Source organism: Pan troglodytes, chromosome 8, assembly GCF_028858775.2.
Source record: "Pan troglodytes isolate AG18354 chromosome 8, NHGRI_mPanTro3-v2.0_pri, whole genome shotgun sequence".
NCBI lineage: Eukaryota > Metazoa > Chordata > Mammalia > Primates > Hominidae > Pan > Pan troglodytes.
In genome coordinates, this window is record NC_072406.2 from 61,433,890 (window position 1) to 61,451,869 (window position 17,980).

General features: G+C 46.9%; 1 protein-coding gene across 1 annotated transcript; it reads right to left on the reverse strand.

Annotated features, from left to right (window-relative positions):
- Nucleotides 1–1,869: 1,869 nt before the first annotated feature.
- Nucleotides 1,870–5,112, reverse strand: FAM170B (family with sequence similarity 170 member B). Its single transcript, XM_016918250.3, has 2 exons — nucleotides 4,598–5,112; nucleotides 1,870–3,145 (listed from the first exon to the last, which is right to left on the reverse strand). The coding sequence occupies exons 1-2, from the start codon at nucleotides 4,857–4,859 to the stop codon at nucleotides 2,334–2,336; spliced, it is 1,074 nt and encodes a 357-aa protein (XP_016773739.1). The 5' UTR covers nucleotides 4,860–5,112; the 3' UTR covers nucleotides 1,870–2,333.
- Between the last annotated feature and the right edge of the window lie 12,868 nt (nucleotides 5,113–17,980).

Sequence of the window (17,980 nt, forward strand, 5' to 3'; positions counted from 1 at the left end):
TCCACTGTTGTGGTTTTTCAATATGGTACCATTTATTTGCAGTTAACTTTCTCATTTACATTTCCAATCTAGACTTATCTTCTAAATAACATGAACTTCCCACTCAACATCTCTGCTCAAATGTGCCATTGGCATTTAGAACTGACCATGTCTCAACTCACCTCTGTCACCTGCCTCCCAGCACTTATGCCTGTATGTCTACGTGCAGACACATGCTGATATGCATGTCCAACACAGACATGCATGCTCACACACAAACACTGGCACACACACACTCATACGGAAATCACCCTCCAAATTTCCCCATATCAGTTAATGCACAGCCACCCACATTTGCTCCTCCTAGGAACTTGGGAATCCACCATGACAAACCCCTTTCTTCTACCCCCACCTGCACCCTTCCCCAAGGCCTTTGGATTCTATTCCCCAAATAAGTCTTGAAGGCATCCATTCTTCTCCTTCTTGGCTTGGGATAGCCTGGTCCAAGTCACCACCATTCCTGGCCTGGACTTCCTCAACAGCCTCCTAATTGATCTCTCCACTTCTCATTTTCTTCTTTTGCTGCTATCCCAATCCATATCCCACACACTGTGGAGTGAGCTTTTTAAAATATAAATCTGATCATGTCACTTCTTAAAACCATCCACACTTAGAATAAGGCATATGCTAAGGCAGCGTGATTGGGAAAGGACCCTCTGAAAAAGAGATATTTAAGCTGCAACCTCAAAGATGAGCAAGGGGACAGCCAGAAGAGACACAGACAAGGGTGCGTTCTACTTGGGGAAGACAGCAAGGGCAAAGGCCCTGAAGCACAAACACTTGAATCCTTTAAGGAAAGAAAGGGGCCCATGTCGTTGGAGCACGGTGAGTGAGGCACAGAATGCTAAGACATGGTGTGGAGAAAGTAGCAAAGGCCCGGCCACACAGGACCCTTTAGGTCATGAAATGGGAACTTTCATAATTATTTTACATGCATGCCCTCAGGCTATAAGCTCCACAGAGCAGCATCCATGTTTGCCTTTTTCCCTTTGTTCACTTATTCCCCATGTCCACTTCAATGTCTGGCACATCTTTATAAATTATATGAGAGACAAATACCCCCAGCATTCCAGCCAGATCAAGTAGCTAGCAATTCCCCAAATGTATCATGTCTGTTTCTTCTCCTCACAGCCTTGTTCCTGTCTAGCTCAGTGATTCTCAACCGGGGTGATTTTGTCCCTAGGGAACATCTGTTAATTTCTGAAGACATTTGTGATTTTCACAACTGTGGGGCAGGGGATGCTGCTGGAATCGGATGGGTAGAGGCCAGGGATGCCAGTAAACATCTTGCAGCAGACAGGACAGCCCCCGCAGCAAATAATTAGCATGCAGGGTCAACAGTGCTGGTTGAGGAACCCTGGTCTAGCCTTTCCTTTAAGCCCCTGGGAGCATCATCTTTTTTGGAAAGTTCTTTATCCTGATCAAACAGCTTGAACTTGGGGCCCCTCATCTAGGCTCCCCAAACCTCCTTGATGTCATTCATCCCCTTGCCTTGCAATTGCCCATTCTAACTGTCTCTCACTGGAAGCAACAGAGGCTGGACTATGTCTTCCATCAGCATGTCAAACACACAGTGGTCCACAATTAATTTTTCTTGAATGAACACAGCCCCCTGAGACAGGGAGAAGGATGAAGATGAATTTCATGGCACCACTTAAAAATGTACAGTTGACATAGATGAACTCATAGGTCAGAAGGACATCCCCAGCCTCCTGCTCTACCTTGAGAAGCTGCCTGTCTCCAGGTGTTTCTGCTAGTTTGTAACCTATGGAAATGGCAACTTCCCATGTGTCCAATATGACAGCATGGTTCACTCAGTTAGTCACTGCATTCAATTTTGTGTTATTCAAGTTTAATCCCAATAACATAAGACATAGAACTAGGGCATATGACAGATTTTCAATAGTGAAAAAAATAGGGCTGAAGAGTAATTTGCAGTTGGCTGTCCTGTGACCCACATATACTTAGCAAGTGTGGACCTGCCTGATCCACCGGCAAAAATGGAAATCCCTCTGGCCATGCATTTGTGGGTTTCAGATGTTGTGCCTGCCATCAGAAACACTCAAAGCCCTCTCGTTTGGGTTTTGAAATGGACTCTGGTGGAGATGCTGTGCCTAGGGCAGGAAGGGGGTTCCTTCCAGTCTCCCGGCCCTCGCTGCTCTACACTCCATGCCTTTCCTTCCCCCTGACCCTGGTCCTCTCTCCCTGCCCTAGTGGCTCTGATACTGCTGGCTGGGGAAGGAGCAGTCCCAGGCCCTGGAGGTGAGGGCAGGGTTGGGTATCTCCCCTCTGGCTCACTGCTTCTCCTGCTGCTGTGCTGAGAGCACCTCACCCTGGGGCCGGGAACATTCGCTGTTGTCTGAAGGACTCTGCTCCTCCTGCTGCTGTGCTGAGAGCACCTCACCCTGGGGCCGGGAACATTCGCTGTTGTCTGAAGGACTCTGCTCCTCCTCCAGCTGTTGGTCATGTGCTTGGCCCTGAGCCCGCCTTCTCTCCAGCATCTCCTCAAAAAAGATCTGACAGCTGAAGCCCTCCCGGATGCCATGCTGGGCGTGCTCCAGCAGAGTGTCCAGGGAGGGGAAGACCCTGCAGCAGGCCACGCAGCGCACCCCGTAGTTGGTGGTGACCAGCCAGTCCGGCGGCTCCCGCAGCTCCTGCAGGCAGCACTCCAGCAGGTCTATGTCCTCGGGCTCGGGGCTGCAGTTGCTCTTGCAGGCTTCCAGGTCCCAGCGCATATCGGTGTTGGAAGCCATTTCGAAGGAGGAGCCGTTCCACCTCTGCCTCTTGATGAACTGGGCTTCATGGATGCGGGGCTTCCTGCTGACCGGCTCGAAGCCGGCCTCGGTCTCCCAGGCCACAGCCACACCCCGCACAGTCTGCACGTGCGTGTAGAAGGCACACACACTCTGAGGAGCAGCATTGTCCTCATCGCACATGCAGGAGCAGCATGACTGGTACTGGGAGTAGGACTGGTACTCGGAGGACTCTGAGGATGGGGAGCTGCTCCAGTCCAGCATCCCCCGGGCCCTGGCAGCGAAGTAGAGGCCCTCCTCCCGGGGAATGGCAGGCCCCGGCCGTGGGGACGACCCTTCTCTCTGTATAGTCCCTGAGAAGCAGAAGGACATTGTCATCAGTGCCCCTTAAGGGGTCAATGCCACATCTACCTTCAGGAGCCGCAGACTCTGAAAGGGTACAGGCTCTGGGAGCTCTTGAGCAAACACCGCCCCCTCTGCCCATTTCCTGAAAAAATGAAGATGGTGATAATGCCTGCTTCATAGGGTGTGGTAATGATTGAATAATGTATGAATGCAATCACCAAATCCTTGACTCAACTGAGAAAGACCATTAAATGGTGAATAACAGAGTTATATACACATTAGGGATATGATGATAAGGATCAAATAATGTATTAGAGTAATCACCAAGCAAAAGACCATCAACTGGGGAATAGGTAAGCAGACTGAGGTGTATCCATATGATGCAACCTGTTAAATCCATGAACCACTGAGACGTGCAACCATACGGATGAATCCTGAATGCATTATGCTAAATAAAAGAAGCCAATTAAAAAGGCCATGTAGTCATAAGAGAATGTGAACAAAAAAAAAAGAGTCCATGTCGTATATGATTTTATTCAGATGACATTCTAGAAAAGGCAAATTTTTAGCAACAGAGAACAGCTCAGTGGTTGCCCAGAGCTGGGGACGGGGTGAGAGGAGACTGGTCATAATAAGGCACAAGGGGACTTTTAGGGGTTTTGAAAAATCTTCTTTATCATGACTGTGTTGGTGGTTCCACAAATGTACATGTGTCAAACTTCTTTAAATTGTGCATTTAAAATTGCTGAAGTCTGTGTGCATAAAAGACACCTCAGTAAAGCCCATTTAAAAAACAACACATGCAAAGTGCCTTGGCCAAGCCACCCAGACCCACTATCCTCTTCAACATTTGTGACCTGTCTTCACCTTCCCGAGGGGGCATCTCACTATCTCCTTCAACACTTACTGTGTCCCTCTTGCCATGAAAGTGCTTGCCAAGTTTAATATTCAAAACAACCCTAAGAAATTATATTGTTAGGATTCCCATTCAACAGAGTAGGAAAGAGAGGCATGGAGTTTGAATGAGTGGTGGAGCCATTGGGCCCCCAGAGCTGGTGTGACACTTAGGTGCTGCCCACAGACACGTCCCAGCGGTCTTCAAATTGATGTTCTAGATTAACTTTCATCATTTTGTTATAAAGGAATTTTTTATTTCGCTGCTGAAATCACAGGATGGACGTGTTGTTTTCTCAAATACACATTAAAATAAATACATAATTATAAACATTTTACATTTTCATCCTCATATCCCCTGAAAACACCTTATATACTCATAACAGCCTCAGTCACACCAAGTGTCCCATAAATATCAATTTCCTTTCCCTCCACATCTATGTTTATGGTCAACACAACCATTTGGTAACAGTATCAGGAGGCAACCTGGCACTGTCCCTTCCCATCAGGGCTTCCTTCCCAGGGAGCACAGCTGGCTGACCTTCCAGGCCTTTCTTTTCACCTACCTGGCCAGAACACTTCCACACTCTCCTCAGTGGACTCAGGGCTGGTCAAGCTGAGGGTGGTCCCATCGGTTGGTGACTGTTCTCCCCTGTGGTCTGTGAAGTGGCATTTCATGATTTGAAATGAGTGCCCAGGGTGTCGGTGCTCCAGCTGTTCAGTGAGAGTTGGCTGGGGCTGTACTGAAGGCCTCCAGCTGGCCCCAGCCAGAGTGGACACTGAGCTCCCCATGGTCGCTAAGATCCTAGCTCTACTGTGTGACCTCATCGATGGCACTGGTCTGTTCTGTGACCCATGGCGAGGGCAGAGGCTGAGGCTGGATACCAGGACAGGCTTCCCAACATGTTCTCATTTCCCCATGGGAACTCCTTTTCTGTCTTGTGTATTATCATGGACACACACAAACACAAAACACACATACTCTTAACTCCTTAGACACACACAAAAACACAAACACATAAACACAGAGACACTTGTATACATTTAAGCATGCATGGAACCGCTGTCTTAGTCCATCTGTGTGGCTTACAAAGGGATACCTGAGGTTGGGTGATTTATAAAAGAAAGAAGTGCATTGGGCTCATGTTTCTGCAGCCTGTACACAAAGCATAGTGCCAGCATCTGCTTCTGGTGAGGGCCTTAGGAAGCTTCCATTCTCAGCAAATGGGGAAGGGGAGCAGGTGTGTTTAGATCACATGGGTAAGAGAGGAAGGAAGAAAGAGTGGAGGAAGTGACAGGCTCTTTTCAACACTCAGTTCTCACAGAACTAAGAGTGAGAACTCATTACCACGAGGGTGGCACTGAGCCCTTCATGAGGGATTTGTCCCCGTCACCCAAACACCTCCCTCTAGGCCCACCTCTCACATTGGATATCAAATTTCAACATGAGATTTGAAGGGGACACATGTCCATACTATGTCACTCACACACAAAGAAATGCATACATGATCGCTCAGACACACATATACGCTGGAACACATATGGCACACACAGTAACATAAACATATGTACGTGTGTTCACATAGACACATAACATGCTCACACATACAAATTCACACACATATTTACTTAACCACACACACATACATGCACACAAATTCATGCCAGATTAATTAACCATACATAGGCTCACATACATACAGTCAGCAGCCAACATAAAATGACCCTGCTTCCCAATGTGGAAAATCTCTCCTTCTCTCCCCCATCTTAAGTCCCCATGCTGACCCTGTTTAGCTCCTCAACCCTCCACAACCCCACCCCACCCCTCCCCTCCCCTCTCCTCTACTCACTCCCTTGCTCAGTTCCTGTGACTCCAGACACTTCACTGCTCCCGGACATGCCCGGCATCCTCCCCTCACGGGCTCTGGGCTCTCGCACTTGCTCTTCCTTGTGCCTGTTCCAGGCTTTCCCCTAGGTTCCTGTGTGGCTCTCTCTCCTTCTGGTCTCCTCTGAAACATCACCTGGTCAGAGGAGCCTGCCTGGCACCCCCAGGAAAAGAGCTTTCTTTGGCCCTACAACTCTCTGTCACCTTACCCTGCTTTATTTTTCCATGATAGCATTTACCACCCTAGGCTGTATATAATGTCTGTGTGTGTATCTCATGGGTTTACCTGTATCTGTCTTCTCCTCCTTAGATGTAAGCTTAGGCAGGTAGGGACTTCCTTCGTTCCATCCACCTCATTATATCTCTAGTGTCTAGATCAATGTTTTACATATTAACAAGCACTCAGGAAATAATGAGTAAATAGCTGATGAACACGTTGGGCTGAAAAAGGTGTTACTCCCTCTGGGAGCTGCCTCCTCTGTGCTCCCTGGATCTCTGCAGTTCCAGGGTGGTTGGTTCTCTCCCACTAGGACTCTGGGAGTTGCCTCTTCCTTCTCCATTTGCACAAACCACGCTTCAGCCTCAATCAGCCTGATAAAATGTTCACCTGCCATCTCTCTGCTCTGCAACACGCTGGCACTTCACTCATTTCCTCCAACAAGCTTCTTACCACTTCCCTCTGTGGCTAATCTCTTCCCACCCTTGGTCAGTCTCATCAACTCTATTCCTTTGAATCCCAAATACTAAACAGTTCAGATAGGTGATGGATTGAAAATAATCCCAATATTCCACAAGCAACATCAACATCCCCCACACGCCCAGCACCAAGGAATACCCTCCTCTCTAGAATGTGAGGCCACTGTGTGGAGGAAGACACCATGGTGCTCTACTGAGCCATGAAAGTCACGCCTGACCTAAACAGAAGACTCCGTCCCCTGGCTAAAAGAGGAAATAGTGTAAGTGCACCCTTTTTAAACAAATAAATACAAAGACTTGCCTTACAAAAACAAGAGGGGGCAGCCAGCACAGAAAATAAGTAGGTCATTGGGGGATGGAAGGCAGTTCAGAGAGAGATGACATCATGGAGAATTGTTAAGCGGCAAAGTAAACAGCAAGTCTGGGAGGAAAGGAGACTCAGCCAACAAATTATGCTGAAAAATTATATTCGCTATTTTTTTGAATCAACTTTGGTCTCACTTCATGTAAAACAATTAAGAATATTTTCATAATGGTTCAGAGCTTACGCTTTAATGAAAAATGTGTAGAAAGAAAATATGTTAACATTTGTAATTACAAGGTGGTTTTTCTCAACTTAAACAATATTAGTCTTCACAAGCATTGAGAAACTTTGTCATCTTTTCTAATTTCACTGCTTTAAAAAACTCACCGTTTCAATTTGCATTCCTCTGCTTTTCAGTGGAACTGGAAAAAAAAGCAAACGAGCAAGCAGTTTCCAGGGGAAGAAATGCAGAGGGATGATAAATATATGAGAAGATGTTGAGTCCTACTGTAATAAGGGAGCTACAACTTAAAAATGTGTAGTATACAGTATAGCACTTTTCACCCATGAGATAGGTAAGAGTTAAAAAGATGGACAATACCCAGTGCTGATGAGGACGTAAGGAAATGAACACTTTTATTCTCTGTTGGAACAGTGTACCTTACCTTTCTCAAAAAGTTTGGTGGTACCCATAGAATTAAAAGTGGGCAGGCACTTCCTAAGCAGTTTACTATCATCTCTTTCCTAGGGAACAGCCACATTATGTGATATGTGCATAAAATAGCACCTAGAGAAATATTTATTGCAGCATTGTGTATAATAGAAATAAAGACAGGAGACTTTCCTAAGATCCATCAAAATAAAGAAACTACAACATAATCAAACTGTGGAATACTACACCACGATAAAAAGAAAGAGATCTATACATACTGATAAGTGAATTCATGTTAAATGAAAACACAAGGTACAAGGAATAGATAGATGACCCCACCTATGTAAAAATTAAACACACTCCCTCAAAAGCACTGACCAAATTCTATATTGTCTATGTATCAAAAGGCACAGAGGAGATCTGAAAATAATCACACCCAAGAGAAAACAATGTTGACCTCAAGAAAGAGGAAAAAGATTAGGTGGGGCTGTGCGAGACCAAATTTTCCAAAGATGGCCAAACCAATCTATATCACAACCCACATGCTCTTCTGATAGCACGACAGCGTCCTTCTTCTTGAACTGGGGTGGATTTTGTAACTGCCTCAATCAACAGAATGCACAGGAGTGATGTTTTGTGACTGTCAGTGCCAGATCATAAAAGATGTGACTTCCTCCTGGTTCTGTCTCCCTTCTCCTTTGGACTCAGCCACTATGTTGTGAGGAAGCCTAGGCCACATGCAGAGGCCACATAGATGTGTTCCAGGCAGCAGCCCCAGCAAAGGTCTCAATCAACCACCATATGTGTGAGTGAAGGAACCTTCAGATAATTTTGCTTCCCAGACTTCAAGTCTTTCAGCTGGGGTCCAAGACATCACAAGGCAGAGACAAGCCCTCCTGGAATTCCCCACCCACCGTGAGCATAAGAAAACCGTGAGCATAAGAAAAGGTGTTTTACACACTAGTTTCTGGGGCAATTTTTTACAGGGCGTGGTAATTCAATGGACTTTGATTTTCCCTTGTAATATTTAAATATGTTCTAGTGAGCTAGTTCGTTAACCAGCATCTGTGCTCTGTGCTTCTTCCTGGCCCAGTCAGGGAAACCTTGGGGCCAGGTGAGCCCTGTGGTTTTCCCAGGACAACTTGGGAGGATGGTTCCCATTCTTACCCCATAGGAAACAACTTACTAGATTGCAATGTTTATATACGGTTGCTTTTATAAAGACAAAAACTTTACAATTTGGGACCCAAACGATGTTTTCCAAAGTCCCTTGAGTCGGGTCTTTCTTTACCCAGAATCTATATACGTTCTTCCTAATCCTCTCAAAAATTATACGCTGTGAACCCTCCTTAGAGATAGGGAGCTTGGCACTTCAGAGGGGTTTGATGAGCCTTGGGTGGGAAAGCTGGGAGAGAAGTGGCTTCCATCTCAGGCCTGGGGGCAGGGCTGCATGGCCAGGTTGCTCTGATGTTTCCTACGGGCTACTTCCCTGGGGCTAGTTTGGAGTGAAGCCCCTCAGATGGTGAGCGATTGTCCTCCTCACTCACATGGCCTCTGGCTGTTTCCGTCTATGGGAAGAGCCTCTGCCCCAGCCGCTCTGCTTGCTCCATGCAGATGCTCAGCTGAGACCACCCACAAAGGGCTCCCACCCATCCCCCTGCCACTCTCCATTGGGTTTTCCAGCCCTGCCAGGAACCTCTGCGCCTCACTGCTGCAGCCAGCAGGGCTGGTGTGCAAACCCCCAAAAGGACCAACGCAGCACTTTCTTGGAGCTCTGACGCCTGGCCAGCTCATTGCACACATTGCATGCGAGCCCTAAACCTCATCCAAGAGGCCTGGAATATTTTCTAGTCTTAACTTTTCTTCCAAAACCTACTCTTCCCAGCCTCTGTTTTTCCCAGCTGAGGAGGCTAACCGGAAACAAAGCGGCCACAGCCACAGCAGGAAGCAGAGAGGCCATGTCTCTCTTCACTTCTAATTCCAGAGCTTGGCTTGCGCCCCAATCTGGGCTGTGGGGAGAATCACATCATTCATTCTGGGGTCCATGGGAGTCCAGAAATAATCTGTCCATTTGGCCAAGGGGTGGTGCTTCGGTCTTAATCGTGGCATTTCTGTGGCTAGAGCCACTGTGTAAAGGTGTTGCAAACGGGCAATGATCCTGCTCTTCTCTCCACACCGAAAGTGGGGCCCCTCTAAGGGGGCAGGTGCCTTGCCACCCTCCCAAAGTTCTCCTATTATCAGATTTAACACCCGAGGGCAGGGGAGAAGTGGGAAGCTGCCTGGACTCTGCGCAGCAGGTTTGCATGGAGTGGGGTTGGTGGTGTTCAGAGTGGGAATTTTTCCCAGTGAAGGTCAGTCCTCAGGGCTTAGGGATGACCTCATTGTGTGCTTGGGCTGCAGAGAAAGTGCCAAAAGCTATCAGACAAACTGAGAAGTGGGGTAGGGAAGTACTATCTTTTGGGTTCATTTTCTGTTGCTTCTTGTAACTATTTTAAAAGAAGTGAGTCAGTGGACCACAGAAGGCTCAGCTCAGCCACAGGGAACTGTAATCCGGAGGACTCTTCTTCAGCTCCCCCAAGAAAATAGGAAAGGGAGTTTTGCTTTTGTTTTTCTTTAGACATAATAACAGGCTGCTCCTTTGGTGGGTTTGTTTGGCGCTGTCTCGGGTTTTGGCCTTCACCTCAGAGTGCCCACACAAATAGCCAAGGCCTTCCCTCTCATCAGGGAACCAGGAGGGGGCTGGTCCCTGGGGCTGGGTCCTCAGTCGTGGCATGGCTGTGCTCCAGGCCCCAGAGCCCCACCTCGCCTGGAGCCTGCTGCATTTTGCTCAGCTCTGGCCCAGCAGGGCTGTGAATGTTCAACAAGGTTGTGGGATGCAGAAGTGTCTTCTTCCAACACACGCTTCCTTGGAAGGGCAGCTTCAGCTGAGAGGAAAGACTCCTTGCTGGATGCCATGCACGTGACCCAGGATCCCAGGATCCCACAGGATCCCAGCACTGGCCACATCCTGTGTATGTTCTTGGAGAGCCATGGTGGGAGCTCTAGGGAAAGGGGTCTTCTCTCTCTCTATGTCCAAAATGGGCTGGCCACAGGCCACGCTGGACACAGCCCTCAGGAGCCATTCCTGTCTTCTACTGGGCCAACTTTCCTGCAGCATGGCACAGCTCTGACTTGGAGGGTGAGACTCGGGGACTCAGAGGCCGACAGTGAGTCACCTTGATGTCTAAGTGTGTGAGGGTGAGACCCCAGGACCCAGAGGCTGACAGTGAGTCACCTTGACGTCAAAGTGTGCTGTGCTTGATTCCATGTTCCTTTTAGCCCACATCCAAGACTAATGGATGTCTGTGGCTGGAAAGCAGAAAATACGTTCACAGAAAACTCCTGAGCAGAGCTGGGATGATTTATTTTAATCCCCACAATTGGAATAGCTATTTCAAAGGCATGGCTGAAGATGCTTCTTCCCAGCCTGTCCTGCAGAGAGATGATGCAGTTGTTTAATGGATAATCCCAGTGTCCTGAGGAGGCCAGCAACTGTCCCATCTCCCGCACAGCACCCAAAGTCTTGAATGGATCCCTGGCCCTCCTGGAATAAAGTATGCATAGGGTGGAGAACTTCTGGGAAGGTTGGATCAGGCCATGTCAAATTCCCACAGGAAACTTCCCAAGAAAGGCTAAGCCCAGGCCAAGGCTTAGCAGCCAGAGGGGAAGCAGTCCATTCAGTCATGCCCCCTGCAGTGCAGTGAGACTGGCTGGACATTGGCTGGGGCATTGGTTTCCAACACCCCATCTGCCATCCCCACCACACCTCCCCACCCCCAACACACACAAACACACACACACACACACACCACACCCCAGGCCTGTGAGATTTGCTCTAGGTCTGTGAGCTTTGCTCTAATATGGAGGACTGGTTCAAACAATCCTCCACTGCTCCAAGTGCCAGCATGTTCACATGACTATCTCACAGAGGCAATAACTTTAGTGGAGCAGAACTGAGATCTGGCACATCCACAGCACAACAGGGAGTGGCTAGAGATGGCCGAGCAGTGTGGCTCCCACCTGACCAGCAAGCACCATGGCCATCCATGTCCGGGGAAGAAAGGGACCTGCCAGCCATAGTGTGAAACAGGCAGTCAGCTGGGGCTCCCTTCTAAGGGAAAGGCAGCTCTCCTCAGAAGCCGTACCAAATCCACCCTGGCTCTCAGGAATTCAACAAATATGACAAAGATGAGAAGGGAGAAAGTATGAATTATTTTTTGCAAGACAAGACTATCAGCATCTGCATATTTAAATTTTGATTCATGTTTTTGAAACAATTTCCTGTTTTGAAGATAACTCAGCAAATACATTCTTACTTTATTGGAAACAGCATTTATTAAGCTATTTATGTAGCACAAATTCACAGGTCATGATACATTACGGTAAAATATCACCAAACAAGCCAAAAGGTTATTTTTTCCTATTGTTTTCCTGCCTTAGTGAAAGCGGTGTAAATGGCTCTTATCTGAACCACAATGAATTCACATATTCAAGTTGGCTTCTTCGGAAATTTCAGGCCACAAATGGCAGTGATGCGACCAGGAGCAGTAACATGGTAGGTTCCACCACCCAACCCACAGCAAATTAAATCTATCACAATAAAGCCAAACCAAGAAAATTAAAAGGCAGAATAGCAGCAACTGGAAACTGATCTCTCAAGACCTCATTGATGAGCTTCTGGAAACAAAGCCTACTTCCCCCATGTTGCAAGGCCTGTCTCCACAGGAGATGTGTGTTGGAGAGCTTGGCTGCGTGGTGTGAGCACCAGATGTCTTAGCAGGACCCCAAAGTTCAATCCTCGGGAAGCCTGGGACTATTTTAAAATATAAGTGCCAAACATTTGGAATCAAACTAAGTCAGATTACCAATGTGTAGCCCTCAGTCACATGTAAAAAATGAAAGTCAATATAACCAGTGTAACCTTTCCTCCACAAGAATGGCATAGTGACTTGCATTTTTAATGAGTTTATGGCCAAGAGGGGCATCTAGTAGTGTGCTGGGGCCAGCTGGTACTGGCTAATGAGAACCAGTTGTTAAATCTTTCAAGAACTTTGCAAGCCAGTTGTTAAACACAGCCATTATCAACATTAAAAGTAGTATAAACTTATAATTAAATAAATTATATTAAACATGAAAGTAATAAATACTCAAACACTCCACATCCTAATTATTTTACTACATTTTAAGACACAGTGGCAGCTTGTTAGAGGGCTTGGTGGGAGTATTTACACCATGGTAATAAGCAAAGGCTAAAACCAGGGGCCTCCCCCTCCCCGGCCAGGAGCAAGTGGTTGAATATTTACCATCACACTACTGGGGGTTCCCATAGGAGACGACCTGAGCTAACAGTTGTGGCTGTGAATATAAACCCTCAAGCAACCTATTCCCCAATAATGCTAACTTTCTAGAACAGTTCCCATTATATGGGCTGCATTTTAATTGGTCAGGGAAATGCTCAGAACCCTCCCACCTGCACATGAGTCTGTCATCCAAAAGACCACCAGGATCACTAAATAGTGAAAAGGAGATCCTTATTGGTGATAGCAGTTGGTGAACTGTAAAGAGACAGTCTCTGGCAAGTACCAAGATGCTCTGTCTTCGAAGAGGGGAAGGGCAATTTGGGTTTCACGGCTCACAAGGCTGGTATCCTATGTATGCAGCAGGTTTGGGGGAAAAGCTGTACATATTTATGAGGAGAGTCAAGTGCATGCACAGTGGGTAAACATGTATGTCACATACATCCCATGTTCACTTTGGGGCAGGGTTTTAGCATTAAAAGAAGTAGAATTTGGCTTTTTATGACAAAAGGTGAACCATATGACACAAAGACAGTTTGTGCACAGCCTCTGTAAGCTGCTGAAAATGGCTTAAGGTCTGCAATTGCTTATCAAGAAAGAATGTTGGTAAGGGCATCCTTTGTCCAATCAGAGTTGTAGTGACTCAGTTGTAAATCAGACTTGGGAGGGGTCTGATAGCACCATTGTTAGGGAGTTTGGAGCCATAGGAATATAGAGATTACTCATGCCAGCCAGGCCCTGAACCAACCTGTAGGTAACTTTGTTTCCTTAACCTTGGTGTCTGTCTTAGTTGATACAGCGGTGTTTATTTTGATCTTTCAGATTACAAGTTGCAATTTAGGAAGGGTGCTCCATCATCATTTCATGATTCTCACTACAGCCCAGACAGGCGGGCAGAGCAGTGTTCTTTCCCCTTTAATGAATGAAGAAGCTGAGCCTCAAACAGATGAGGGGGCTTCCTGGGTTCACATAGCTCTAAAGGTGGGAACCTAGCTTTTTCAGTGACATTAGCTAGATGTGGTGGGCCCTTCTCACTAGAAAAACAAGAATTAAATCAACGTGAGGTCCAGAACTGGTGTCCCCTGATGGAAAAATAAATTGAAACTAATGTTCTGGCAATAGGTAGCAAAAACTTTAAACCTATGGTACCATCTGTCTTGACAATCTTACCTCTAGAAATTGACCCCTTAATAAATTAAAACTGTGCCTTTATTAGCCCATTTTCATCAGCCCATGTTCAATACAGCATTGTTTATGGGAGTGAACTCAGAGGCAACCTAAGTGCCTGAGGTGGAGGTTGGGCTAAGTTGGTTTGGTTGCATCATCCTCACCTGGAAACTTGTTAGAGATGCAAATTCCCAGGCCCCACACCAGGCAGACCTGCTGGTTGGGAAACTCTGCAGTGAGGCCTGGCAATCTATGTTTCAATCAGCCTTCCCTGGATTGATTCTGGTGCCTGCTAGAGTTTGAGAACTCCTAGGTTAAGTAAATTATGGAACAACTAAACAATGGAATTCAATGTAGTGAATAAAGCACATGGGAAAATCTGTTCACGATATTATGATTATAAGCATATACCAAATAATCCCAGTTATATAAAACCTAGAACATGCATGCATATGTACACACACATGTAAAGTCTGAAATTTTACATGACAAGCCTTAGCAACATTTCTTTGTACGAAAAAGAGATTCCCATCCTTTTGTTAATCTTTTTCTATGATAACTGTGTAAGAAAATAAGCAATAAATTACTTCCAGCTTTATTTGAAAAGCTAATGAGGCTGGAAAAAACATATAGGTCCACAAGCAAGATTTTACAAAGCCCCATGACTCCTGGCCACTCTGTCCTAAGATGCTCCATGCCAGTCCCCTGGACAGGTCTCTTAGCCTGGATCCCTTGAATGGACATCAGCCTTTGGGTTCCAGAGCATTCGGTTCACTGGGTGCAAAAAAGAGGCTAGGTTGAGGAGTGGAAACCTGCCTCTGACCACAAGGGGTTAAAACCTAACTGGCTGGGAAGAGGCTCCTGGGAAAGATGTGACATTTGTTTGCAAGGAAACATAAACAGTAACAGATGAAGACGGTAACATGTGGCTCAGAGTGAGCCTGATCAAAGCCAGCTGGGCAAGCAAGCTCCAGGCCTGGCTGCAGGAAGAGATACCCTAGGGGCAGGCTTGGGTGGAGAGGGTCTTTGGGGGAGGCCAGGGCAGCCTCTCCAGCTGTGGGGACTGCCCCAGGGAGTGTGGCCAAGAATTCCAACCCTTTTGGGGGAAGTTGGGTATGACTGAGGCTTCAGACACTTGAGACCTGAATTAGCTGCTCCAGCTGCTGGGAGGGATGGCCCACCCAGAACTGTCTTCTTAGCCCCATGGTTGTAGAACAGAAAACAGTCAGCATTTACCTACACCACCAACCAGGTGCAGAGCACACTTGCCTTCAAGAATACATGGATTCCAGCCAGGATGGACATGACTTGCCACAGGCAGGCTAAACCGTTCCCTTTCAGTGACTTTCTAAATGGGGTGGTAATTTCATTACGTCATCAAGTATTGTAGTCCCGGAGCAGATGATTTTTGAGCCCCTCTTCCCCATTTTCCAGGTGAATTTGCTTAAAGGTCACAGAGCTGCTGAGTTGTGTAGCAGGCGTCGGAGCCAAAGGCCCATGTCCATCTACAGAGTGCAGGCTTTTTCCATCCCAGCAAGCCGGATCCTCATCCATTCCCACCTGAGCTCTCCCAGTGCCTCCCTCTGCCCTCCCCAGCTCAGGACACCTGCCCCAGCCCACAGCTCTTCCAGCCACCCATCCATCAATTCCTGTAAGCGGCAGAGCCCCATAAAGAACCAGTGTGAGCCCAGACTTGGTATTACCATGTCTCCATCCTGCAAAAGTGAACACAGCTCTACAGTGGTTATTTCAAACTGTGCCAGGCAAATGCTAAGCACATATTGTAAATTATCATTAATTGAGGAGATGTTTCCTTTTGGGCAGAAGAATACCTCACTGGTTCTGCGGACAATCGCTGAAGCTTAGAAGTTGCAGTACATCCACAAGTTTTCTCAACTGGCCTGGGCCCAAATATGACCTTGCAATGTTCTCCCTCATGGCTTTCAGATGACAGCACAGGCTCCCCACTCAGAATGCGGCAGTGGAAGAGGGGCTCCCTTCCAGCCCCCACGTGATGTCTGAGAATGTGACCTGCCCCCGCCTGCAGGTTCCAGGTGTCAAAGTCACCTCCTGTCACTGTCCTCTGATTTTGTTCTTTTCTTTCTCCCCTTTTTACCATCTCTTCCCTAATGTTGGGTGAGTCATTACCATGCCCATTTAGAAAGTCACTGAGAGAAGATGCATTTAGCTTGCCTAAGACCATTTCATGCCCTTCCTGTCTGGAATCTATCTTTCCTTGAAGGGACATTGAGGGTTTTAAGTGGCAAAACTTCCCCAAACAATCCCTCTTTGGACATTATTTTCTTTCTACAAAGCTTCACTCCCTTGAAACTTGTGGAAACTCTTTTTGAAGGCAGATCCCCTTCCTGCCAACCAGCTCTTCTGCCCAACTCCTTCTCTAGGAAGTGGTGTCAGTGGCCTTGGGCTTTTTCTTAGGAGGAGCACACTAGGGTTCAGGGGCATAAAACCCTGCATGTGTTTGTCTACAGCTTTGCTCACTCCTCAGGGCTGAGCTGTAGTAGATCCACGGCCACCATGATGAGCTAAGAGTTTCTGGATTCGGTGCCTGCTGTTGCTCCTGGAGATTTGTATCCTGATTGAAGGCTGGTTCCATATCTGTTCACCCAGGTAGTGGGGATAAAATTCATCTCTAAGCGAGCTACTCCCAAGAAAGAGAAGAGCAATGAATGCACCCTGGCCCTCCCCTGCTGACCTTCTCAACACCCACGGAACCCTGAGCCTAACATATGCCTGTGCCTACTGCTGTGGTCACAGCGTCCCCACCTTCACCTCACTCAGACATTGGGCTGACTTTGATCTCTAATCTTAGCTTGTTTTCACCACCTTGCTACCCTGTTTGCCTTTCTGGTCTCACAGTTCATTCTGTCCATGTTGCTCTCCTATCTGGGGGCTCTCTCAACCAAGTTCACCCACAGAAGCAGCAGAAGCAGCTCTGACCTCTCTGCCTCCAAGAGCAGCCTGGCATAATCGGAGCCAAACCTGAGGTGTAAACTCAAAGAGGCCAGAGAGGAACATGCTTCTGTTCCAATGTCAGTGCTCCAGAAACCCTGGAGACCAGCCTCCCCAGTAACACTAATGCTCAGACTTCTTCCACAGTGGAAATGCCACATGCAAACTGCAGTTTTAGGAGTAAAAATTCTATCTGCCCCTAGAAAAATTCTTGTGTCTATGCCAAAAGAATATACACAAGAATTTTTGTTACATGTGTTTTACAGTAACAAAAAAACTAGAAATGGCACGCAATAAAAGACTGACTAAACCATTGGAAATGATTTCAATTAGGAAAAAAAATAGCAAAATGTTTAAAAGGCAAAAAACATGGGTGAGCATGTGGGAAAAGATATTGCTTTAGACTGTTAGCAGGACAGTGAATTGATAGGGATTCAGTGAGGAAGATTTAGGCAGTAACTAGTGCAACTTTTATTTTCCGTTTCTCCCTATGGTAATTATCCTAGCTAGTTTCCCAACCTCTTTTTTTCTTTTACTTTTTTTTTTTTTTTTTTTGAGACGGAGTTTTGCTCTCGTTGCCCAGGCTGGAGTGCCGTGGTGCAATCTCAGCTCTCTGCAACCTCTGCCTCTGGGGTTCAAGTGATTCTCCTGCCTCAGTCTCCCAAGTAGCTGGGATTACAGGTGCGCACCACCATGCCTGGCTAATTTTGTCTTTTTAGCAGAGGCAGGGTTTCACCATGTTGACCAGGCTGGTCTCAAACTCCTGAGCTCAGGTCATCTGCCCTCTTCGGCCTCCCAAAGTGCTGGGATTAGAGGCGTGAGCCACTACACCCAGGCCCAACTTCTTTTTGAGCAAACATAGTCATTTAAATTTGGGAAGAAAATAACCCATTTTATCTGGATGTTCAAATTATTTCTATAAAAATATTCTTTATAGTT